General features: G+C 37.6%; 2 protein-coding genes across 2 annotated transcripts in view; one reads left to right on the plus strand and one right to left on the minus strand.

Moving 5' to 3' along the window:
* The window catches only part of LOC139726724 (uncharacterized), a 37288-nt gene extending 30908 nt beyond the window's left edge, over positions 1–6380 (plus strand). Inside the window, exon 11 of the mRNA XM_071637716.1 lies at positions 6136–6380. The gene's annotated coding sequence lies outside the window, so the exon portion shown is untranslated. The remainder of the gene's footprint in view (positions 1–6135) is intronic.
* On the minus strand, positions 710–27887 carry LOC139726723 (normal mucosa of esophagus-specific gene 1 protein-like). Its single transcript, XM_071637715.1, has 5 exons — positions 27664–27887; positions 8998–9081; positions 6210–6298; positions 3807–3867; positions 710–3006 (listed from the first exon to the last, which is right to left on the minus strand). Exons 2-5 carry the CDS (start codon positions 9058–9060, stop codon positions 2929–2931), a joined length of 291 nt encoding a protein of 96 aa, XP_071493816.1. The 5' UTR covers positions 9061–9081; positions 27664–27887; the 3' UTR covers positions 710–2928.
* Positions 27888–27920: the final 33 nt, after the last annotated feature.

The following is a 27920-nucleotide window of genomic DNA, read 5'->3' on the forward strand; positions in this document are numbered from 1 at the left end:
TGTACATAATGCAATGATACTTTTCAAACTAAGTATGGTGTTTTCATAAACTGTGATATGATGGATCTAACCATGAACTGAGAAAAATGCATTTGATGCAACTATTTTCTCAAAATACTGGTTTGAAATTACCAAAAATTGTCACTTTGTCCCATAAGTTACAATGGATTTGACCTGCTGTACCTTCTAGGGAACCATAGGCCATTATGTATGGAATCTTCAATGGCTAAAGGGTTAAGAACTACTGTGAATGGTTGTAGAATCGCTGTGACTTATATTTTAAAAAATGCACTGTCATACCCATATTTACTCTGTGTACTCATGTGGCATTACACTGGAATGATTATTTGAATTTGTCTATTGCTTTGTTGCTACATGATGCTTCAAACATGTACAGAAAAAAAGAGGGGATCTCGAGAATACCATAATTGCCACAATTGAATTCAGTTGAATGTTTTCAGGGAGAAAACAAAAAGCTTCAATTGTTGTGCCAAATAGACTGTGGGGACCGAAAAATTGTGACAGTTGCTAGGATCTGCACTATTTCCTGAGGCATCTGTCAGTAAGAGGGGAGGGGGTGGAGGATGTAGAATATGATTGTTTCTTTTTTCTGTATTATATACTTTTGTTGAGACTGAGGAGAAAAAGAAAGAAAGAGAAAAAATTGTCATATCAACTTGCCAGACTGGACAAACTCACAACCCATAACTGCATGATGTATAGCTGACACGTAGCATGCCATGTATTTATTTTTTCACATCTTAATGTGAATGCCAGACATTCCTCCTTTTCTTTTCTATTTCTCATTCATTTCCATCTCTTTCTTGCCTTGGTGCGAGTGAGGTTAGGCCATATGACTGAGTAATCACTCTGTCTCGACCTAGGAGTATCAGAGGTGCAGTACATTGCACGTATGTACTGTATCTCACTCTACATTAATAGTCTTCAGTACGCACCATTCTTAAGGGGAATACACCTTGAACAGCCATTTGAGACTTTGCACCACTTATTCTTTGTGCAAATATGACAAAGATTTTCATTTGCACATCAATAACAATGTTACTGCGATATATCTTTGTTATCTTTCAAGTGTTCTCGTACAGTACAGCACACTTAAATAGTTGAACTATAGAGCCATATGAATTATGTTGCGTAGGAAATGATGATTATGGGTAGCATTCTGCAGTACAATGCCAACATCTAGTCACTGCAGTAGTTGATTTTCTTGAAGATATTGATTCCATGATAATTATGATATGTATTTAGAACTGTCAGTGCTGCTCAAGTTTTCCAATGTTTATCCCATGTTTTCAAGTACTGTATAAGCTTTTGGACCACAAATTTAACAACAGTGTTGTTACACATGAAAATGTCGCTCATGCTCTGGTGTACTAGTGCACTTACGACAGCTTCCATGTCAATTCGCGAAAACAACATCTTGCAAAAATGTTCATGACCTCGTCATTAGTGAAAATATCTGTACGCGAAAAAACAGCTTATAGTATACTATTTTTTACCACCCTTTGTCCATACATAATGAGATGTGTTTCACTGTTGGCCATTCATTTTGGAAACATAAGTCAACTCCAGCTAAGGATTTTCAAGTGCAAAGTATGACCAAACAGAAGGATAAATGCAGACATACAATATCCACTTTACTTGGCTACAAAAGCTGCATGTTTGTGAGAACAGTCAAAGCTAGTACTTAAATCAATTCACTGTGAACACACGCCAATCCACTATCTGCTGTCTTTCTGCATGTCATGTCCATATTAAATCATCAGATTCTATTCAAATATATACATACATCACTGCATAGAGGAGATAAACATCACATCACATTTTCTCTCACATGATAAGGTAGATATTACCAGCACTGTCTGTGAATAAATTACTAAACCTACCTCAGGAATCAATCACTGCACATCAATTTGTTGAAAAATATAATAATATGCTAAACAAATAAACTTGTCACATTGTATAGTCACTGTATACAAATCAAAACTGACTGATCAAACCATTTGATAAAATTTACATATAATACACTGGGACATCATTTATTCAATAGTTGGAAACAACAGAAATTATTTGTATGGATTATGTTTTCACTATCTATAGGCAAGGTAAGTGCTGTACCTCATGAGACGAATCTCAGATATTTTGCAATAGGTCATACCAATCAAGTTTTCTCTCTCTTAGCACTTTCAATGTCTGCAATATTACTCACTTTTATACCATGTAACAAAACTATGAACCCAGATCTCCCTTCTAGTGCAGTAGACTATCTGTCCTCAGAATACTAAAATGACCAAAAATCAACAATGCTGCGTATCGTTTTTCTCTATACTCTAAACTATTGATGTAGTTGTCGAAATATAGTGTGAAATTCCGGTTAATACTTGAGAGGGATATTATTTCATCTTTAATTGAAGCAAAAGCAAAGAGACAAACAAACAAACAAACCAAGAAAAAAAAAACTGTCTATTTTTGACAACTGCAGCACATTAGATAGGGGATTGCCGGAAATGAACAGTTACATGAAACACAATCAGAAACTGATCGTATTCATGCCACTTGAAGAACATGTCAGGTACATTTCTTGTCAGTGCCATGTGTGAAATTTTGATAATCCATTGCTTTTGTCAAATGTCATCTTGCCTAAGGGTTTTTGAGGGGATTTCTTCAGCGACATAAGTGACATAAGCCTTCCTGTCAAAATGAAATGAGCAAAAGTGATCATCTCCGTAAGCTGTGCCACACAAAGTTATATGCCTGTTGCTTCTCGTTCAGCTTTTCATTAGAAGCCGGTGATTTTCTGTGCTGCTTAGTATCCTATGGACTGGTATAACTCAAATGATGAACTAGCAAACTAGCTGTAACCCCTTCGAAGATCCCTGCAGATTCATCAAGATTCGGAGAGTGATCTATCTACTTGCGGCTTCCCACTTCCCTCTGAAGCTCCTCAATCACGGGATTGCTCCTGTACTTCTGGTTCAGAGTGAGGAACTGCAATGCAAAAACAGAAAAAAAGAGCATATATAATTTCTGTCAATTTTAGGACCATGAAATTGAGGACATAAAGTACATTTTGGATGTATATGAGGGTATATATGTGTGTGTGTATACACACATGCAGATATTCTCACATGAACAGACATATTATATATAATATCAAAACATGTATATGGTAAAATATTGTGGTTTGGTAGGCCATTCATATTGGAAAAAATAAAATATTGCACCACCTAGTTCTTACCATTCAGCATTAATGAATTCAATCAGAAACTCAAACACTTTAGCCATGCTAAGTTGCAATTGGAGAGCACTGTATTGAACCCCTACCGTTGTAGGAAGGGTTACAGTTTGTTATTCTGAAGGTTCGTTAATCCAAAAATGAAATAAGGTTCGTTATTCTGAAGGTTCGTTATTCCGAAAGTTTGTTGATTTGAATACTGAAAAGAGGTTCGATAGGGCTTGCTCCAAAAATCAGAAAAAGAAGTAAAGTTTGTAATTCGAAGGTAGTATGCACCACAATTGTGAACCTTTGGATTAAGGAATCTTACTTCATTCAAAGATGAACAAACCTTCGGAAAAACAAACCTTATTTTAATGAACCTTCAAAATAACACCATCAACGTTCGGATTAATGAATGCTTTCTCATTTTCGGATTAATGAACCTTTAGGTGTGTGAAATTTGTGTGCTAGGGAATAACAAACCTTAGGAATAACAAACCTTATTTTATTTTCAAATTAATGAACCTTCAGAATTACGAACATCACCAGTTATAAGAGCACTCCCTCCTACCTTCTGTGGCTGTGTTTCCCTGACCTTAACCCAAGGATGTGGAGTGGACTTCTTAAAGAGTCTGTTGATGAGATAAAAATTAGTTTATCAAAAAACTGTATGTGTAAGGTTTTTTTTTTTCATTTGTACAGTATATTATGCATGTGGCACCTAAAAATCTTCACTTTTGACCTTAAAAGAAACTCTATCTACACACTTGCCAATTGGTCAAACATTTTGCTCACATGATGTATGATTAGTACCCTGTCCATCAAAGATTACCCATACTAATCAGAGAGATATGACATTGTGTATCTACCAGTATTCAAATTCCCAAGAGTGATCAGTGATCTTTGTACAGTAGAGTGTGGGTATTTAGTGATATTGAGGATAGCACCCCCCCCCCCCCAAAAAAAAGTAGCCACCATTCATGCTCTCTTTGTTAAACCCTTTATCACATTTGCATTACATATGTTTTTACATTCATTAGGAACCAGCATTGTTCACTCAAAAAGACGATGTAGCATTTGTCGTCGATGTACATGGTGATCTTGATGGTGACGGTTAGTTATAGTCTGTAATTTTCTAGCTGTAGCATTAGCTGCTTATGTGAGATGTAAGAATGAACTCCCTGTTTAATTTCTCAGCTTTGAATTTGGAATTTCGTCTGTACAAAGGAAGCATTAATTCTGCAAAAGTTAGGTATTCATCATCAAAATGGATCACTTTTTAAGGAATTTTGGTCACATACTTTGCTGTTATGATACACATGTTACATACAATGACCTGAACAGCCCATTTCTATGTCATATCCTGTGTGTTCATTACTTCTCTTCTCATACCTATAGGCCTACAAATATGTCTAAATATAAACATCAAAATTACCATGACGTTTCCTTGAGCAAAGTATGTGCTTGTGACAGTCGAGCTAATCATTTTTCCCAATATATGTACGAAGAGACTTGACTTTTGTTGAGATATATGTTCTCTTCATGTTGAACTGTACTCTCAAACAGCAACAAACTCATTTTCTCGAGCTTTGACTAAATTCTAGAATGTTATCATTCTATGATCTGACAATAGTAAACTCATGTATGCAGTCCTCCATTATTTACTTTATGAGTCTGTTTCTCAATGTCAAAAACAAAGACAAGAGAAAGAAAGTCACCAACAAGTGGTAAACATATTCATGATCAGTATTCAGTGTTGAGGTGAATATGTTAAAATTCCCCTCTGGTTTCAACAGCTCGTTGTTGCCATGTCTATCAGCCGACACTCCACAACATGTTACTCTGAGTGGGGTTAGAGTTTGAACCGACTCCCCGCTGGGCTTGTAAATTGAAGATGTTGGCGCATACTTTGGAGCAGAAACCAATCCACCGGCCAAGTGGATTGATTTCACGTGGAGTTTACGGAAGACATACAAGTGTACCTACCTCCATCATCTCCCTCCCTCTCCTATCTCTCACCATCTCCCCCCTCCCCCTCTTCTCCCCCAGTCTTTCCCCCCTCCCTCCTTTCTCACTTTCAGTTTCTATTTCTCTCTCTCACTCACTGTAACACTTCTCTGTTTCTATTTACGCCTCATCATCAACCTTCCTTGCCAATTCGGTGGTATGCACGTGTACGTCAAAATTTAAAAGTGTATCAGGCATGCACACTACCCAAAGAGAAAGGCATACTGATGGGCGAAAATAGAAAGACAGGAAAAGCATAGTTGTGTTGTAGCCATATATAATCACAAAGGTACCGATATGCTGTAATATCAGTCTTGTCTTTTGAATTCTTGTGTTATTTCAGTTAAGCTGATAAAAGAGGAGAAAAAAAAAGGAAACGATGTGCTACTCCTCAACAGAAGATGTTTGATTTGATTTGATTTGATTTGATTTGATTTGATTTAATTTATTCTCTGTACTGTATGGGACATGATTTACAATCCCTTTTTTCCCCAACAATATCATCAAACATGATATATACATATAATAGTCCGTACTACACACTCTGGCTATTTTCTCCAATTTCAACCATTTTTCACTAGACATACATCTGTGACATAATTACATGCATTATAAATTACCATACAGAACGGTTGCCAATGGTTGCCAATAGGCTAAAAGCTTGACTCTTCGGCAACCGATGATACGACGACAGGACATTGATACAATGAGAGAAGGGGGTCAAACATGATGCTCATGGAATAGAGGGAAAAGGAAAGAGAGACAGAAAGAGTAAAGAGAGAGAGGGAGGTGACAGAAACCTCCCAATACCAGTCTTGCCAGATCAACTCGTAATACATTTATGCATACATGCTCATGTTCACTATGTTCCGCCATTCTTCTCCTTGTTACAGCTTTTTGCAGCATTGACGGGGAGACTGCCAATGGAGGACAAGTGGTAGAGAGATTAGCCATGCATCATACTCACGCTACGTCTGTCTTCTTGAAGAGACTGTAGCCAGAGAAGGCGGTCGCCATCATACACACCGCGCTGACGCAGAAGATCACAGGCACCAGCTACAGTGAGATATGAAGGAGGAACCATGAAATTGGGGAGGAAAATGCATTAAATCGATCACTAAATTCCACTGTGTGGCTCTGAGACACAACAAGAGAGAGAATGCCTTTCAAGGTTAAGGGGGGGGGGGGGGGGGAATGTTATGTGTCTTATGTTTGAATAAAGTCTTTACCCAGAGATCAAAGTTGACAATCAAATCACAAAAATGAATTGCTTTTTGATTAATCCAGAATGTAGACAGGTGCCACCTATCCTTATTTGTTTAATAATACACCAGAAAGCAGATTTTCTTGAAGCTTTTTAGACATTTTTTTGCATCGTTTGTATTTGATATCCTGCATTAGCAAGAATCCAGGGGACCCTGATAATTAGAGCTCATTTTTTAGCCAGTTTTCCACAATGAAATTTTTGCTAATTTTTTGTGGAGACTCAGAGATGATGAAAATTCATATTTTATTGAGATATGGTCTGCACACAAATTCTTGAGTACAACATGTGGAGTTTGAATTATCAAGGCACTTTGATGTCAGTTTAGGGGAAAGAATTACAATTTGTAAATTTACAGAAAAACGACAACTAGCATTATCCATATTTAAGATTGGAATTATGGCGTGAAGCAGGTGTGTGGTATGATATGATTCATATTGTTTTTCCAATTCTACTGATTGCAGTTATTTTATAAACTTGTCACATCACTAGAATTGAATGTTGTGTTGTTCAAACAATTGCTCATCCATTTGTATTTCCAAAGGTTGTAAAGTGGTACCTTGCCTATTCAGTGTAATTCATAAATCAGTCTTTTGTTTTCCAAGATTTGAATGTTGTTTTAGTTAAATTCATAGCTGAGTATTAACAGATGATAATTGGAGTAATTTGAAACGCAATATTTTCCTGTAATTTTCATGATATTTCTTTGTATTTCAATTTAGTCACGAACCATTTTTATTATCACTGTACACAGTAGAAATTTTGGATGTTACGTTTTCCTACAGAAACATTTCCAATGTAAACTGTGCTTTCTACTGAAATCCTGTAGCTTCAACGTCATATTTGTGGTTAAAGTGGAACAAATATACAAATTGTAGACAAAGGTATCCAATTCTGCAACATTATGGGAAGTGAAAACAAAATAAAGCAATAAAGATGCCTCAAGTATTTTGGTAAAAGCCTTTGTGCTTGGATGTACACTTTCTTTTTCTTTCTTTTTTTGACTTTAAATTGCACAAGTGGGTTTTTCAACATACCAGTCACTCAGTACTAGGAATTGAGCTTCCTTGTCTCCTTATTCTCTGCCAATCCTTTATTTTATTCCACATCTTACTCTGTTGCCTCTTTCAGACCACAAGCATTGGTACATGTATGACAATGAAGGGATGCATCAACCTAAAGTTTTTTCAGAAAGCTGTAACTGTTTCAAGAGTGCACTCTATCATGCAAGAATGATGTACATCCTGGTCAAAGAAACTAACAAATGCAAACATGGTAAAGCAAACTTTGGTGTGTTTGCTGTTATGCCATGATTTCAATTACAAGTTGTATGAGCTTTGCCTAAGCTGTGTGCCTGAAACTTATTTTTATTATGCACTTGAAGCTCGAGTCCTTCTGACAAGCCCATCGAGGTTTGACAAAACTTGTATGTTTGTGCAAATGCTTCAATAATCTTCAGGCAAAAATTGTTCTGTGAAACCCCCGATACTTGGTAGTAGTCACCTGAGTAATTACAGTGCCATCAATCACATACGAAGAACTTTGCCCATTTGATTTGCTTTGGTATGATTCTATACTTGGTCTTCAAGATTCATGCGGTCCAGTCTGTAAGGGTTTATGTTAGCACATACATTTGTAGTACATGTTGGTTGATGCATGGCATAAATCCAAGCTTTGCAGCTGCAGTAACGCTCTAGTACACCAGTTCAATGGCCCACAGTAATATTGTCTTTTTTCTCTCATTTTTATTTATTTACCACAGCCAGTGTTATCCATGTATTTAAGAAATTGTATGATACATACTACATGTAGTACTCATTAATGGTTTGAGATAGCCCAGTTCAATCACATTCCGAAGGTATATTACAGTGTACACTAATGTACAAGAAGTACACAAATAACCTTGATGACTTTCTTCCACATTTTTTTTTCATTTACAGCTGATGTTATGTATTCAAGAAAATGTATATACCGTATATCTTTTTTAAGAATTGCTACTTTATTATTCACCCAGAGTGTATGAAAATGATTATTTATTAAATATTAAAGGCTTGCAAAGCAAATAAAAGGAAATGTATGAGTGTATTGTATCTGTCTATGTGTATGCACAACATATGTGTGTTCTTGATCTTCAAGGATATTGTAACGAAGAATTTGACATGGAATTTTAAACACTTTGATATTTGCAAACTGTTAACAGCCGTGCATCCCACAAATATAATTGGAAAAATGTCTCAATTCTGCTTACTCTTATATGCACTTGACAGTTATTAAAACATGTATAAGTTATTCACATTTTCCAATTGAGAAATTTATTAACAAAAAAATTCTTGAAACCAAATTAAAGCCAAATTGAGGAGCGGTGAAACTCCATGTTTTGTTTTGTTTTTTTGTGGGGGGTTTTGCGTTTGTTTGTTTGTTGTTGTTTTTTGATGGCAACATCACTGGTCTCAAATATTAAAGTGTTCCCATCAAAAATTGAGATTCTCACCTCATAGTTTGCCATTCCCTTGAGCCTCGCGACGATACCTTGACCTCCAATCCCGTGACCCATTTTGGTCTGCTTGGAAGAGAGCTGAAAGAGATAAAAATGAGAGCACATGATGTCATTATGTGAACACATGCCCATCCATTTGTGTATGTGTGTGTTTGTGTGTGCATGTGTATGTGTTGTGATTTGCACATCGTGAAATATTTATGACTTGTCTGTGATTTATCTTTCTTTATACTGTATGAAATTTACATGACTTGCATGTCTTTATAATCTTTAACATTGAAATTAAAGTGTTCTGTGTTTGACAAAATACGGATGGGGTTATAGTGAGACAGTATGAAAAGCGGTGAGGAGTTTCTGTAAGATGGCTTTTAAAGTTCTCGTTTACACGAAGATATAGTACATGTACTCGAATCATTCAAACTATGGAGCTACGTGTATATTAGCTCCATGTTCAAACTAAAGCAGCTCCGGGTCTGTTTTTTTTTTCCGCGTTTGTTTGAATAAAAAGAAAACATGTTTTTGCGTTCTTAATTTTGTTAGACGTCGAAAAAGCTTCTAGCATGTGATTTTTATTTATTTTTTTTTTTCTTGTTGGCTGATGTGCTATATACATCAATTGACCCTGTATACTGCTTGTCGTTTTGCTTCTGGGTATAAAATGAGAGAGACGACGGATGAGGCTGTGTGTGTATAATCTGGGTGTGTACGCGGTATTCATCAAAGGGTATTATGTATGTGTGTGTGTTTGTGTGTGCATTAATGCAATATGGGTGTTTGCTGAAAGACACTACCTGTCGATCAATTCCCGCTGAATTGGAAAACAAACGGTACCTGCTTCACCCGGGAGAATACTTATCAAATAATTTCTGACAGCTTGTAAGATTGTCCACCAGCCATTCAAACGCTTTTCCTATTTGCCCAGCATCCCCAAAAGCTCGTCTCAACAATACCGTACAATTCAATTCAAGGCTATGTACGTGTATTTGTTTTTTGTATACGATAGGAAGGAACAAGTTTGATTCCACTGATAAACAGGCAAAATCAAACATTACAAAAGGTTGTGCTGTCGAATGACATCTGATGTGTGTGGCATCATCGACATTTCTTTGATTAAAGTGTAATACCTATAAACAAACTGGTAATACATTTTTGGCCAATAAATTACATGTTTATTTGACTCAAATTTTGGCGTCTCACGCCGTAAACAGATGTCTTGAAGAACGGAAGACGTGGGCCGCCAAAAATTTGAGTCTCCTAAAGATAATTATGATTTGTTGGCCAAAAATGCATTATCGGTTTATTGTTTTTTATTGCTTTGTGGAGGTGAAACGTGAGATGTGAGCAGATATTATATTTTGCTATATTGAATCATATATATTGTATTATATTATGTTATATTTTATTATATTAGACGTCTTACATTATATTAAACTGAGAGAGAATGGGAGAGAGAGGGGGGATGAATACATAGTTATAAACAGAAAAAAAGAGAGAATTTAAATATACTATTGCTCCTGATTCACCAGATGCACCAGAATCATCAATGTACTTCCCCTACTCTGCCGTTGAATAAAGAGTGGATGAAGGTCATGGGTAAAGAAGACACAGACAGACAAACAAGTTGAGAGAGAGAGAGAGACAGAGAGACAGAGACAGGGAGAGAGGCTGCTCCTCTTGGCAGACGCGAGAGAGAAAAATAGTACAAGTAATGATTGCAGCGCCACGCAATTTTCTTGACTAGGGCTCTGCAATTCCCATTCCGACTCTATTTCAGATTCAAGTCTCTCTGCAGATTCTCCTGATAAAATTGCATTCCCTGATTTCCATCACTGGGGAGAATTAGATCTTAGGTCGATAGCTAAGTAAAAACAAATGAATAGACAATAATCTTCACATTGTTTTTCAAAGAATGCGACAAAACAACAGTGCTGTATATAATTATATGCAATCGAGTTAATCGTAATTTGATCATATAGCTTGTAGATCAGTTTCTTATCATGTGGAATGTCTCAAGTGCTCTATTTCACTCGCACCTGTATACCTCCCCCTTTACACCTTCGAGCGCTATAAGAATACATTACTTGCATGCTGTATAATTGTCTGTTTTGGATTTTGTAAACAACTTGTCGAAGAATATATGGTCTGATGAAGAATGAATAGTAAGGATAATGAATACAAGTTTTAAGAAGCAGTCCAAGGATTACGTCAGCGGTTATTGAAATTTTTAAGGGATGATACAGTTTCGGAAGAGATGGGGTTTGAGGTTTCCAACGTTTTTTGATGATGATGATTTCTTTTTTGAGATAATGAGAAACCTCTTATGAAATATGAAAGAGCATATAATTCTAAGAGGAATTTAAAGCTTATTTGATGAAAATTGGTTTTTAAATGGCTGAGATAGCCGAAACAAAGCAATCCTAATAAAATGTGGGAACCACCAGTCATTAGGATTGCTTTGTTTTATTTTGTTTTATAGATATCTGTCCCATTTCCAAACCGATTTTCACCACATAGACTTTGAATTCCTTCTTAGAATTGTAGGCTTCTTAACATTTCATAAAGTGGTTTCTAAATATCTCGCAAAAAGTTAAAAGCTGAATTTTTACCTCAACCACTTGTAGCTCGTATAGATCGTAATTAATAGTTATGAGTTTTGGCAAAAATCTTAGGTAACTTTACATGTCGCTTCAGCTGTATTTTTTTTCTTCTCTCTTATTGTATATAAAGCAGTTTCAATTGATACGCATCTTATACTCGTGTCACGTTAACTTCCAATTTTCCAAACGAAGCTTCCTAAACTTTTCGCGCGCGCGCACACACACACACACACACACACACACACACACGCACACAAATACCACAGAAACAAATAGGGGGTGCAGGAGACGGTTGAAGTTATACTGCCAAGCTTTCTTACTTCATTACATATAAATCGAATACCTCGTAATCAGATCTAGTGATCAAATCAATGATGGTAACATTCAAATGTGCAGCTTCTCCATGCAGGCCTAGAGTTTCATATATCGCCCATTCTTCGTTGCATAGAACCACACGTAGATCTTTAAGTGTGACCGACTCCTGCTTTATCCGCTACATTTAAATCGACAGGACAAGTTGCAGTTAACAGCCCAAATAAAGCGTGGTATTGCGATACGGCAAAACATCGCTCCTAGACGACATATTGATCTTGGAAAAGAGGAAGATCTTGAGAAACTCCAGATACGTCTCCTGGTAAAGAGGAGCGAGAGAGGGGAGATAGAGAAGGGAGAAGAATCCTGTGTACATAGAGACTGACTACTATCCTCCCACGCATGTCTATGACATATACGTCAAGTAGGTTTTTAATAGCTTCAACAGCATGTTGTGCAAGTGCGTTGGAGACTCGAAAAGATACATCGAGGGCGGTGATGGATTTAGAATATAAATTTTATTTTAGATGAATTCATTAATCATATGAAAAAACTTTTGAACAAATCATTTGATTACGATCTTACGTTATTATATGTTTTTAAGACATGCTATGGAACTTGCAAGAAAGAAAAGGCATGCATTCGCTCATACTTGATGACCAGATCGTGATATCATTTTACACATAGAAAACAACACCAAAAAAGTTTCATTTCGTTGATAAGAGGCGACATTGATTCAACATTACGAGAGATTCACTTGAATAACTATATGAAACAAGACTAGCTATTTTCATCTGGCAGATGTAGTCACCCGCAGATCTATAAAATGTGATACCAGGTATGGATACCAGGGATAGGGCGGGTGGGTCGGGGGGGGGGGGGTATACGTTAGTCTATTCATCACGAAATGTCAAGTAAAGCCTCTACTTTCCCGACTACAACGCCAGAGTACTGTATTTTAGATAGATCACTGTCTTTCGTGTTTCTTTTGTGTTGCCCCCCCCCCCACTCCCCCATCACGTCAATAATCTTACCAAGCGTATTGACACGGAGGGGGCGAAGGGGGAAGTATTGAAAGTGGGTTTACATTAGATTGCGTCACGTGACATTGCCAAGGTGTCGCCAATAACATTCTGAGCGGAATTCGCACGACAGACTTCGTCAGTCTTGTTAAAATATATACTTCTTGTTCGTGGTTATTTTCGGGTGCCTTTTCCCCCGCACAGCACGGCAAATTATGTACAATGTATTCTACGAGAGTTCCACTTCAGCATGTTGCATGATGTATGGAGGGCCGCGATAATGCAGTCGCGCTATCTTGGCGTGTTTTTTGAAAAGTGAATTTGGAGTGGATTGAAAAATGGGTACTTGTCTCATACAGAATCACTGCACGTAAAAACTCCAGAGACCAAGTCCATTCCAATGCGCATTTTCTTTTCTTTTTTAACAAAAGCGGAGTGCGTGTGTGTGTGTGTGTGTGTGTGTGTGTGTGTTAATTTTGCTGCATGTTGTATAGTGAAGAGGCTAATGCATTTAAAGTTCAAACACGTGCATGCTGTTAACAAAATATCTTATTATTTTCTTACGACCATTTCCTTTTTTCTGTCCTACTCCCCCTCCCCCTCCCTCTCTCTCTTGTATTACTTTACCTCTTTATGCGTACTTCTGTACAATTCCTTCTCAATGTTTCGATTTTGGGCCCAAAGTTTAATTTCTTTCGTATACACAAAATAGCTCTCACAGCATGGCCATGCAAATGGGCCCTAGTAATGGAATCATACTGCATGCCTATTTCACATTTATTTCAAAAGAAAACGGTAAAAAAAAGAGACAAAAAGGAGTAACCCCCTGTCCAAATAACAATGGGAACACGTCACATATCACTTACACGTATCAAAATATTATATTTGGTTATAGCTGTTACTCTGAAGGTTCGTTCATCCGAAAATGAAAACAAAAAGGTTCCTTGTTCAGAAGGTTAGTTAATCCGAAATGAAAAAGGTTTTGTAATTCTGAAGATTTCGTTCATACACACACCTAACGAATCTTTTCATGCTATATATCTGTGTTTGTATATCATTTTATGACGGAAAATAAAATACGATACAATGCAATACATGTACATCCTAATTTCATTGTGGGATTAACGAAGCTTTGGAATAATTAAACGAACCTCATTTCAGTTTCGGATTGACGAACTTTCGGAGTGGTCAAGAAATGTCCATGTGTTCGACCTCATTTGAGGTTGCTGACCAGAGGGAAAATTCAGATCTAAATCTAAATTCATGGTAAGGAAATATGCTGTGTATAGATTGCTGACATTTTGGGACACGGGCAGTATTACATCCCTGTAGCCTGCTGGTTACGGTGCGCGTAATGTAATGTAGATCCGATTATTGCAACTGATTTGCAAACTGTCAATCAGTTGCCATAAAACAACTTGAATTCCAAATTTGAATAAATTTGATTAGTTTAAAAGAACAAGTTATACTGTCAAAACATGGAGCTACTAAACAGTATGGCTCCATGGTAAAAGGATCGGAGGCATGCGTACACACATCACATCACACACACACACACACACACACACACACACACACACACACACACACACATCACACACCACTTACTTATAGGCCTGATGCATTGTCCCTTTCAAAATGTTTAAAATCATGCACCCAGCAATCATTTACACAGAATGTAATTATTTTTAGTGATTTGCTGCTGTGTGTTCAACACAAGTGTGGAGCTTTTATACACCCTTGAATCACAAGCTTCATCAACAATCACTCAAAATATTTGAAGTCAGGAACAATAAACCCAAACAAAAATGTTCCTGTCGTCAGACTCGAGACGTATACGTAGACGTACATAATTAAAACGATAGCAACATGTAATTATGGGGCACATACAACGACACGAACCGGCATTTACCCATGTATGATCTTACACCAGTCCATCAGCTGATAGAATAATCGATACGTTCAAGATGTAATAACATCTTCTGATGAGGGTATACAATCCGTCAAATCCAGTTTGTTTACCTACAAAGAAAGCTTTTGCCAAGGCCAAACAGTCAATTTAATGGATCATGCAAAACATTATTTACACTGATCTATATTTATACTTATATGGAATCCGTGTCAGCTGGAATAAACCATGCACTTTCTAGCAAATTTGACATGAATATTTTCTATAAACTCTATTCTCTTCTGTTTGTCTCTTTGTTCAAATAAACTTCGGGGTTTCTGACGATGCTTAAAAAGCCGAGGAAACTAAGAAGCCACGCTGTCCTGTTTAATGAAAAAAAAAAATGTATTATTGAAAGCTGATTGTTTGTGTTTAATAACAAAATATACCAAGTGAGAGAAAGATAATATTAACGTTGAGGGGTGAAAATGTGCTATGGCAGTTTTTTTTTTAAATCAAATGCCACCCTCTGCACAAATGTATTTGGACGATCGCAACTACATTTTTTCTCCCCCCCCCTTTCCGCCATGTTTGTTAAGAAAGTAAATCATCTAGTCTGTCATAGCAAGATACTATCTTTGTTTTATGATTATTGTGCGGAACATTTAAGATATTTCATCCATTCGCTGAAATGGCTCATAATCTACAATATACTCCTCTTGTTTTGTATATGCATGGTATATTACAGGATGTGGACACTCACTCATTAAAGATGTAAAGTCGAACAAATACAAAGCTCTTCATAATCGGACATTTTTTTCCTGACTACATGTCAAGAAATTACATTAAGTGAAAATTCATGCGCCAGCAAATGGGAGGCTTTTCATTACTTCATTTGAAATTCTGCAATTAAACTTTCGCGCTTTCTGTTTGATGGATTTTACTCTTGTTAGTAAAGTCAATTCAAGCATTAAATGGGTTTCCACTTTGATATTAATTTCAAATAGGTATACATCGTTGTGAGAACAGAAGCTAATTACCATTTTAATCGATGGGAAATTATGAGTGCATCAGAGAATCATTCAAAAGTAAAGCATCGAGTTTCGAATCAGGGAGTGTGACAAAATTAGATAGATTTAGCCATGGTAATGTATTCCTGACAATGTTTATCATAGGTGGCACGCATCACGTGTAACAATGCTGTAGTGTATACTGCATCTTGAATTGAGGGTTTGGTGTTGCTGTTGGGTGCGTGTGTGTGTGTGTATGTGTGTGTGTGTGTGTGTGCGTGTGTGTGTGTGCGTGTGTGTGTGTGTATGTGTGTGTGCTATTTTGTTATCTTCTTCTTTTTCCACTTCCTAGCCGTGGTACCGTTGACGAGACACTAGCAAGCAAAAGTCACAAGTCCAGTTCTACAGCAAATATGAATTAGTTCATGTTTCGGGACTAGTCGAACAGCCACCTGTCAATGCAAGTGTTCAACCCTGGGCAAATATTAAATAAGTCAACATCAAATCATTTGATCTATTTTTATCCCTCCCACTTCGGGTCTCTACGTTCATCATACAACCTTCCGAAGTCCTGTTTGAACAGTGATAGTGATGTGCGTTTTATACGATATTTGATTATATTGTGGCAATGTATACAATGTAACGACGAACCTGCATAATTATTTAGTGTCTGTAGTTTTGGCCATATGATTTACACATGCATAATAAAGCTACATGCAGCGTAACCAATATTAGTTATACTATAAAAAAGTGTTGTCTCCACACACCAGTCGCTTTCCCTGCTCAAATAAGTCGATATTTCTCTATCATTTTTCGATCACAAAACGCATTTTTAGAGCGCATGTATATATAGAAACTAAACGATTTAATCTATACTGCTCTTGCCAGCGCTTCAGATATACTAATGATGTAACTGCATTGAATATGTAGTCATCAGAAAGACACCCTACACATATTGATTGCTTATATTGCTAATTTGTAGAGCTGCATGGATTCTTTCATTATGTATAAGGTCACATGCCGAGTATGGATACGTGCACTGTGTAATCTGTTTGATGCCAATGAAAACTTTGTGGTTAGCACCATTATAGTAGAAGTATAGTACACTGTAGTAGAGAGGTATAGGAGAGGAAATCTGTAGCAACGACCGTCGTGGATCGATGCCTGTAAGACGTCACTTTCAACAATCCATTAATATATTCATCGTAATAATGCTATAGCACTACCCTCATTCCACACAGTTTCTTTCTTTCTTTCTCTCTATCTATCTATCTTTCATTGGCATTCGTCGGAAACATTTTTTTTTTTTGGCTTGCAAAGTGTATCGGATCGCAGTCTGATAGATCCGACTTGTGTTGGTTGATTATCAGGTCAGTGTTAGATATGTAACGCGTGATCCTCATAGGACGATCTTGCCTCATCTGATCACGCCCGACATGTCTGATACTGACCTGATAGTCGACCAACACTAGTCGGATTCATTAGACTGTGGTCCAATACACTTCGGTTGGTGGCCGGAAGCAAAAAAAAAAAATAATAATAATAATAATAAATGCTTCCAACGAGTGACCGATGAGGAAAAAAATCTCTGTGGGATGGGGTATATTGTATCTATGTTTAATTCGGTTAATAATTGTTTAACCAATATGTATTGGGTTAGGTGACCATGAATTATTATCTTTTTTTATTATTTTTTTTGTGTATGTGTGTATAAGTACATTGTATATTGCAACTGGGGGGCCCACAATCTACAAGCTTCGCTTTTTCAGTGGGCCCCCATCTCCATCCTCTGATTGACTTATTTATATAATGCTTATATTGTATGAGCCCCTTCTAAAGTATAATGTACCCCTTTTTAATTGACTACTTTTGTTGAAATTCTTGACTTTCAAGTACACTGGATGTGCATATATGTTCTTGATTATGTTGCGATGGAGAAAAATAAAAACATGAACTGAACTGAACTGTTGTAATAAACTTGTTGACAAGCTTCTTCTTTCCATTCTCATCGGAGTCTGCCTATCAATTAATATCTCACGGAAAATCCGGTCTTGGCATGAATTAGTGTACGGGTGTGACATGAAGAGACTGCTTATCATACAATGAACATTAAACCACACTGAAAGAGAAACAGCGATATCCATGCAGGAAGAGAGAGGTGGGGGTGGGGTAGGAACATGTATAGCGTTTTGCGTCCATTTTTTTTTTCGTGGTTTCGATGATAAACATAAAAATATAACTATTTAAAGAAAGATAATTGGCGTTCAATTTCCATGCTAATATTCTATTCCCAATATCATTTAAATTCTTTCATAATATACAATAATCGCAAATGTTAAACATAATGGAAAAAGATATACGAATAAAGTACACGCTATGATGTAAGCGGAAATGTAGTTATAAACAAAGGCATAACCTGACATGTTAAAGTTTGAAAAATAAATCGATGCTTTATTCTCTGAAAAGGGAGAACCACGAAGAAGAGAAGCTGGTGAATGTGTTGTGGGCCACTCTATTATTTAAAAGTATATGCAAAAAATGGCATATAATGACTTGAGTTACGTGGTATGAATGTTCACAGTAGAGAAACATTTAGCTTCACTCCACACATGAACACAATCTGGCAGATTTGCCCGTCGATGTTAATGAGGGCAAGTTCTGCTACCTTTCATCACTGTGGTTATATTAGCCTCTCTTTATGTACGTCATCGTGCTATATTAGTGCCTTGTCTTGTGTCTTCGACCTCTTATACTGTTGGCCAATGTTGGCTAAGATGAATCGGCGATTTTGTGGCGCCGCCGGCTCGCCGGTCTGTTTGCCGTAGCATGCATCACTCCATGGGCATAATTTTCTCTATCACCGCCCCTGAACACACCCAGTGGTGCACATAGTCACCGATTCATTAATGATATCATTCTACAGCATGAATTACATTTTCAATGGGCGGGGGGCACGCAAGCAAGGGTGGATAGGGGGTATTCCGGATGTCATGATAATGATGGAGCTTTTGCATCTTTAGATTCGAAATTCAAAGATAAAATGGTACACGCATCTTGTGGAATATTTGGAAAACGTTACATCAAAAAATGAATATTATTCAAGAACAATGTGACAGGTTAAATCATGGTATCTGTAACCTCTTATACCGCGTGTTTGTCTTCACTGCGTATTTAGTTTATGAAGATGGATAGTATTATTCATCCGTCATGAAAAAACGAATGGCAGTTTATGGAGCTAGTGACAAATATCACGAAAATACAATGTGTCTTCTCATATTATGAGATATCGAGAAAATGTCATCGGCAATTCAAAAGACAAGAAATAAACTAAACGCAAACATGAGCGTTTAATTCTTGCGTAATCTTCCTATAGCAGATATCGCATATAATTATTATGCATAACGCAAACGTTTCTGTTTCCCCCTTTAAGTGACGATAATAATATCCATTCACGGCACCCTCATGCATGCCGAACACTTTGCCAATGTTCTCTCTTCCCTCATCGCTCTCCTTGACGAGATACGCATCGTCATCTCTCACCAGCAAGCAACATCTTGATAGTCATCATCATCATCATCATTATCTCTTCTCCATGCATGCACTGGTCTGATGATGCGCGCAGCGGACGAGTTAGCGTAAGATCAAGGAGCTCCGAACGCCCTTGCTAAGATCAACGAGAATTGTCCCCCCCCCCCCCAAAAAAAAAAAAAAATGGAAATGAAATAAAATAAAATAAAATAATAATAATAATAATTAATAAATAAATGAATAAATAAATGAAAATGAATAGAGAAATAAATACGCAATCAAGAAAAACAACAGAGAGCGGACAATATTCAGAATACAAAACATAATCATTATTTCTATTAAATACAGTAACTTAACGAAAATGATAATATGATTATCATATAAATAACGTAATTGATTAATGGAATGCCTGACATAATGACCCTATACATTCAGTGCTAATCGCATTCTCATCAGCGCTCTTGAGCCAATAATATATCAAGGGAAGGGGAAAAAAGGGGAGCGAAGGATATACGTGACAATTCTCGTTGATCTTAGCAAGGGCATTAAATACAAATGACTGATAATCATGTTTGGCTCATCTTTATTCCCAGAGGACATTGAAATAATAAATTCATTACTCGTTGTTTGGTTGTGCGGTGAGTGCGCAACAAATCTGATCCCTTTGTAATCCCTGCGTAACGATCCCTTTAAAACATTCATGACTAATTTTCCCTAGCTATAATTATCTACACGAAATGATATTCTCTCCTATGATGGCCGAAGATAGCTTCAGCAAAGTCGGTGAAATGAAACATGAATACAATGTTCTCATGTTAAAAAGGGAGTCTACTCTCATTAATTGGTATTTCCCTTCAAATCTATTGATTCAGGGGTATATACAACGAAACAAAAACAAAACTAAACAAAAAAATGTTGATTGCCTTGCATGAGACTATCAGTTCAGCGAGGAGAAAAATTATAAACTAACGTGAATTTCCACTGACAGTACCGTACCTTGGTAATGAGACTATGGTACGCCTCCCGGAAAAATAATAATCACCTCTCACTTTGGTCGCCTTTTCCTCATTAGCCCTAACACCCTTGTTATGAGTTTCGCATCATTACGACTAACTGAGCAAGGCAGAAACCCCGACCATCTTCTCAATCACACAGTTAATTGTGCATGACAAATGGTGCTCGCGAAGCATTGCAGTAAAATGTGTGAATGTGTACAATACGATCTGCTCTTTCCCTTCAATCTTCTTCTTTTTTTTCGAAGGAGAACACTGCATCAAAATAATATTTGCCATTGCACATGGAATATCGCTTTAACAATGCTTGTGGTTTACAAAAGCAAACTGTAACTTAATCACACACACGCACACACACACATTCACACACACACACACACACACACACACACATACACACACACACACACACACACACACACACACACACACACACACACACACACACACACACACACATACAAAAGAGGTTCAAACTATCCGTCGTACAGGTCATCGATCGGCTTTGGATGGGTTTAGTACCCGCGGCAGTTTTGGATTACCGCAGCGGTCCGTGGTGTATAAGATACCATAACCACTCAAGAATGAAGGCAAAGCCACTTGAACACGTCGTGCTGTCGGACAGGGGAGAACCAGACAGAAGGAATGACACGGACTCCGGATATCTCCTGAAGATGTTGAAGAATTGGTTCAGCAAGGGAACTGATGCTGTAAAACTTGTACTCTTTATAAAGTTCTTTGTCGTCTCAGTGCACAATGTCTCTTGCACCGGAAAGATTCAATTCATCAAAGGAGTTTGTGCCGAAAAGCTAGCAATGAAGAGTTCATATTATGCGCATGGGAAAGAACGAATTCAAAGTGGACTGAGGCTTGAAAGCACCGGTCCAATTCTATCTCATTTCATTTAAGCACAGACTACAGTATCCATTATGTTATAAGTCAGTAATTGCAGGGATGAATGGAGACCTGGTTCGACGTGGCGTGATGGGTTTCATACAGGGATCCTTACACTTAGGCCACTTTAGTCAAATCTGCCAACAGTGTTCGGTGCATTTTCCCCCACAAATTATATCATGAATGAACACTCGCTGAAACTAGCAATGTTACTTTTGATTTAGATATTAAACCTTTGGGCTCTTCTAATGAAAACTCGATGAATGCTACCGTCGCTTTTGCGCTTTAAAAGGAATATGAAAATATGAATTTAACTTGTTGCCTTCTAGATATTTCGCACATTAACTTTTTGTATAAAATGATTATGATGAAAAAATAACACAAACTTTTCCGAGTCCCAGATCTTTTCTAAAACAAAAATCATGATCACTATCATCTCTTTTTAGTGGGTGAACAATTTAAACGATTGCTTATCTGTCAGTTTCATCAGCTATACACACTTCTGATCTTTCTAGAGTAGACATAAACTTGCACATCACAATGACTGTATATTTTGACTCGCACCATTCATTGCAGGCAATATTCTACTCTATTGTGACGTAACAGCTTTCATGGTCATTGAATCACGGACGCCTCTCATTGAATCATAAATGTTAGTAATGACATTGTGCAACGCGGAATCAAGAGATTTATAATGATCTTGTAACAATAGGCGATTTCGCTGTAATCACAGCCCTGTATGAAGGGCATCGGAAACAGCAAAACCAACTGAAATGTCGGGATTAGCTTTTATAGTCTTCTGAACTGATTTTTAGAGACAATATTGGCGGTCAGATGATGTTGTAATCTTGTTCAGCCACGTGACATTGGAAATCCACATCACCAAACGCCGTGCCTGCAAAATGCCACAATAAACCGCACGATCGTCCCTTTTATAGGGTTCGTCGGAGTGAGCGCAACGCCGCTTATTCCATCTTCGACTAAAATAGATTATTGGTCCGGAGTATTTGATGTCTCCTCTGGAAATTTCTGTTTGACATTGACCCGGACCTCTGGTTGTTTGTGATCGCAACCAACACCGAATTCGACTGAAACTCAATCTTAGAGTCCTACATTTAGGGGTTGTTGTTGTTTTCTTTTCTTTTTCTTTTTTTTGTATCTTCTAGCTGGTACTTCACCTCTTCATCCCTCTATTTCTATCTATCTTTCTATCTCTATTTATCTCTATCTATCCATCTGTCTGTCTTAATCTATCTATCTGTCTATCTCTATCTATCTATCTATCTATCTATCTATCTTTATCTATCATCTATCTAAATGTATCTGTCTATCTATATCTATCTCTCTATCTATTCTCTATCTATCTCTCTATATCTATCATCTAACTGTATCTATCTGTCTGTCTATCTATCTCTATCTATCTATCTATGCATCTATTCTCTATCTGTCTATCTATATCTGTCATCTAAATATATCTATCTGTCTATCTTAATATCTCTTTCTCTTTCTCTTTCTCTGAAGACTCTATATTCAATGGCTGATATCATGCCTTTAAAGCCTCTTATTATGTTATCATCTGTCAAGCCCGCTGCATGGCCTTCTTAATGACTGCAATGACATGATCGATGAAGCGAGGTCCGTTCTAGCTCATAATTGGAAATTGTAAATCATCCGTTTTAAGCAGTGCTGCGATAACCTTCCTTCTTTCTCTGTACGTGTACCTTATCTTCCCTTTCGCCATTTTCTGCTTCCTGTTATATATCCATCTATCACCCAATCTATCTATTAGTCTGTCTATGTATCTGATATCTATCTGTGTGAATATACTTTGTCTCTGTATCTAATTACTTTTACTTCGACACGAACATTGTGTAAGAGATTGAAGGTGTTAAAATCAGGTAATTTGACAGAAAGAAGAGAATACTTGTATAAATTTGTGAAATATCAACTTGTCCTGAGACGTATTGTATCTGTGGTTTGGGATTTTTTTTAGATAGACTGTCAATGGTTTTTTTATTTCTTGTAGACCATGTACACCAAATAATTTCCCTATTTATAGTGACAATTGCATATACACAGGCTTATGATATGCAAATCTTCATCGCAACAACGATAATCAAATTACAGATATTATGTAGTTACTCTAGTACTGCATGGGAAGGTATTTGGTGTGCGTGACTGTGTACGCACTGTACGTGTATAATAACATCACCAATCATCAAAAATTGACCCATTTCTGGGAAAAGAGTAAACAACAACAAGCTATTGGTGCGTGACCGGGTCTTAAAGGTGGATAATCATTATACTGTCATTCAGAAATTTCGGAATTGTATACAAATAAATACCACTCATAACCAAGATCAATGATTCGCGTATCCATGCTAAGTTCAGCTTTATCGCTCGCGGGACCCCCATCGCATCTGCTCGGAGCTTCTTTTTTTTTTTTTTTTTTGGGGGGGGGGGGTGGAGGGAGGGAGGGGGGAAGAGTACGGAGAGACACCTACTCCGCGTGGGGTTGATATTCAACCATATTGTCGCCATATAGGGTTTGTCATTTTTGTCAGTTGACAAAGCCCTATGGGTGAACATTTTGTTGAAGTCAACCTCACGCGGAGTTTCATTCCCCTCCCTTGTCTCTTCGTAGACTATGATATGTATTGCTATTTTGCGAAAGTTTCGCAAAATGATGGCTATATTGTTCTAGCAAGGTGTATGCAGATTGTTCACAATAACCTACATCAGGGAGGTGGCCCACCTCCTTGCTTACATCTATAGATCATCGCGATCTATATATTCCTCCTATCTCTCCACCCCATCAAAGTACAAGAAGTGTTAGAAGGCGGTTGTATGGTCAGTGTATGGCTTACCTCCCGCCTGTTTACTACTCTACACCATCGTATGTTTAGTTTTGACAGGGAAAATGTACACTGTAATATGTCGAATGCGTGGTTGCCAGGGTGTTGTAATCTTGGAGTTATATTACAGTTCCGCCTTGTGCGATTATGTGCGTGATGTTATACCAAAGTCCCGGATTAGATTTTCTGTTGACATGTAAAGTGTGTATGGAATTCCTTCTCTGAGTTGGGTCATATCGAAATCAACCGCTTAAAATCCCCCGAAACCGTAAAATCATGTGTTTGTGACAACAGTCGCTAGGCAGCCAGACCAATTGAGATTTGAAAAGGAAACGGAAACCAGTTGCATAGCGAATTGTGATCCATCACGAACATGAGTCCCACGTCACTTTTCGCTCCATTAGCCCCGCCCCCTGACTACATGGAAATGACATCTCTGATAAATCCATAGCCTCTGGGCACCTAAAAAGCGGATCATGTGTGGAGTCATATTCCATAATCTCGTAACAGGCAGTCAGTTTAACGGAACAAACAAGAAATGCATACGATGATAATATGCACTCCAATACCCTCTCCTTCCTTGTTTACCTATCTATTAATAATCCAACTATACCGTAAGTATTTCTTTCCTTCGCCTCTTTTTCTCGAATTTCGCATGTTCGAAGTCAATGGTCTTTTCACAAGATTACAACGCGTCCACAACAAACATTACTTCCTTATGTTGATTATATATATATATATATATATATATATATATATATATATATTAGAGAGAGAGAGAGAGAGAGAGAGAGAGAGAGAGAGAGGGAGGGAGAGAGTTACTTACTGAATCATACAGATATTAACCAAGCCAACGTCTCCAACGTTGTAGGACATTCATCCATGGTAATATATATTTTGCCTATCTCTCTGTCCCATAACACGACCCGTCGTATTTCATTATGGTCGAAAAGAGAAGGACTACTTGCGAAGAGGGTGCAAGACGTACCCCCTTGCGAGTAATGAAGAGGCAGTTACGCGTGCCGTTGATCTTGGTTCTGAATGGTATACTACAATAATTTATTGTTGTAACCCCGCGTTTTGAACCAAGGTCACACACACAACTTTGCTTTGTAATGCTTAATTGTTTTCTCCTATTTGTTTCTTTTTGTAGTCTACTACACAAAATTGCTCCAAGTTGAGTGTGTACATCGAAGGTATGCAACCAGTTACACACGCGATGGTACTGGAATTTTTATTCATTTGGGTGCTATTATGCTTGTAATTCTTATTGCCAGATACAGTTGATGCGTGGAGGATGTGTGGGCGTTAGTATTTCTGAAGGTTTGTTAATCCGCAAATGAATTCATATGGTTCGTTCTTCCAAAACATGCATACGATCCTTTTCTTTATTTTCGTGTCAACAAACCCTTCGGAATATGGAACGGCATTTAATTTCCGGATAAACAAACCTTAAGAATAAAGAACTGTAACCGAGGGTGCCTATGCTCACATGATATACATACATCTTTACTTTTCATTCTCTTCTTTTGTTCGTTTGTTTATAGTTTGTTTCCTGTTCCGGTTCTATCTTTTCTGAAAAGTAGGCTCACATTGGATCTTTCCATCTAGATTTTATGCAGTGTGTCTGAACAGAATTAATCACAAATTGATGATTGATGGCAAAGATCACAAAATAGCTACTTTACAATAGGTCGAGTTTCTGCGCCACGACGCACTGAATCAAATTGCTGATGTGATACATGACGTATAAGTAAAGGAATATCTGAGAGATACATAATTTGAGCCTCATCCCCGCCCACCTCTGCCACATCCACATTGCATGATAATTTTACCACGCCACTGAAACCCGGAACAGAGAATGGCCTACGTGCCGAGCGGTCTTGCGGGAGTGACCAGCCGAATGAAGCCCGATCATTGTTTACTGAGAAACATAGTAAGCGTGACACGAATTGATCCTGGTTATGAATGACAGATTAGTTGCACCCTAGCTGAGTTTAGGAATGACCACAATCCCACCTCCCCCTCCACCCCCCCCCCCCACCCCGCGGTCATACACCGCTGTAGTTTTGTCAATGCCCACGAAGATAAGCATTGCCCCCAGTTGGGCAAACATACAAACTGACAAGCAAAGCCCCCCCCCCCCCCCCTCGTGTGGACGGACAACGCATGTCAGGTTTGTTTTTCTTATTTTCTTCTTCTTCTTCATCTCCTCCTCCTTTATTTTTTCTTTATTTCTTGCACATAGGCCTATAGATAAATCTTTATGCTTCTGTTTTAGTGTACATGATTATACTTATCATCATGAGTATCGCAACATCCGTATTATATTTAGGCCCTATGTAAAACGGTGTAGAATTTAGCGTCGTTTGACCTCATAGATACGCCTGTCCATCGGAGAGGAATATCAGTTCACAACGTATATATCGTATTGTTATTAATAATTAGGAAATATGATTGTTTTCAATTTCGTATGATTATTTCTTGAGTTTTGCTCAGGACACAGCGTCCATATACTTATTTTCTTATATCCTATTGACTTGTTCCATATTTTTCAAAACGTGTACAGCCGTCTCGTTCGTTACGCATGTGTAAGCCCACTTCCTCAAATGGACGAGAGGGAAAAAAAAAACACGAAATACACGAAGATGCAGACATAATATGCATCAAACATTTCAAATCATGTTCATCATCGTTATAAGCTACTGAAATCCTTGCATCTGATTGGCTGAGAGCAAATTTGTCATAGAAATTTGGCGGTTGTCACTGATAACAAGTTCTATGAAACGGGACCCAGGTACGTACAATTATACATATGTTACTATACTGAATATAGGGCATTGTTATATATTCTTGATTTGGAATGATAAGTGATTGACCGGTCACTGAAAACATATAAACTTGAATAGCTAGACATTATTGAGGGAAAAAAAGAAAAACAAAACAACGAACCAGCATAAATCTATAATTGAACCGTCATGGACTATTGGCAGAAATTATAAATTAGATAAAAATATTAGACAACTACCGGAAGCAAAAAAAAAAAACAACAACAACAGCACAAAAAACAGCGAAAAGAACTAGAACACATTTTGATCGATGCTGTGTAAAGAATACTCGCAAAGGAGTTCACGTATTTTATAATGATCTGGTGAAGGTGAAAAAAGAGAGGCACATTGAAGTGGGGAGGAAGGAGCGATGCGGCCTTGAAAGATAGAGATTTCTCTTCTCAACCACTTCAAAATGCACCATCACTACAGCATGATGAGCAGATCTAATAAAACTCGTGATCTGAGGTGAAATAAAGAGAAAATCAATCCTCACTTTGTTTGTGAAAGTTTCGATTGACTTGTTCAATGTTGAAAAAAAAAACCAAAGTGGGTAACGCGCACCGTATTGATCCGTTAGACGGTCTGCCATCAAGTAAATCATGAGCTTAACGAAAAGAGAATCAATAGAGCTGATTAAGTCCTGGACATGATTATGTAAATATTTATCGCTTAAGAAAATATAAATATGCCAAAAGAAGAAATATTCATACCTTTTATGCTTAAAAAAGGGAAAAGGTTTCCGTCACAGTCAGTGGATTTTATTCCCGGTTCGGCACGTGGAATGTTTTCCTTTGAAATATCGTTGAACTCATCAATAATGTTTGAAGCGGGGTGACTTCCAGTGATACAACTCCCTGACAAAAATCCTCCGCTGATAAGTCGGCGAAACTCTCCACTTGAAATTTGGACTTTCGCCGGCCGGCCGGCGTTTAATATTAACCGCCATTGCGAGAGGACGTGACAAAAT

Source organism: Diadema antillarum, unplaced genomic scaffold (genome assembly GCF_040938485.1).
Source record: "Diadema antillarum isolate AM-2024a unplaced genomic scaffold, OU_Dant_1.0 seq00000097_RagTag, whole genome shotgun sequence".
NCBI lineage: Eukaryota > Metazoa > Echinodermata > Echinoidea > Diadematoida > Diadematidae > Diadema > Diadema antillarum.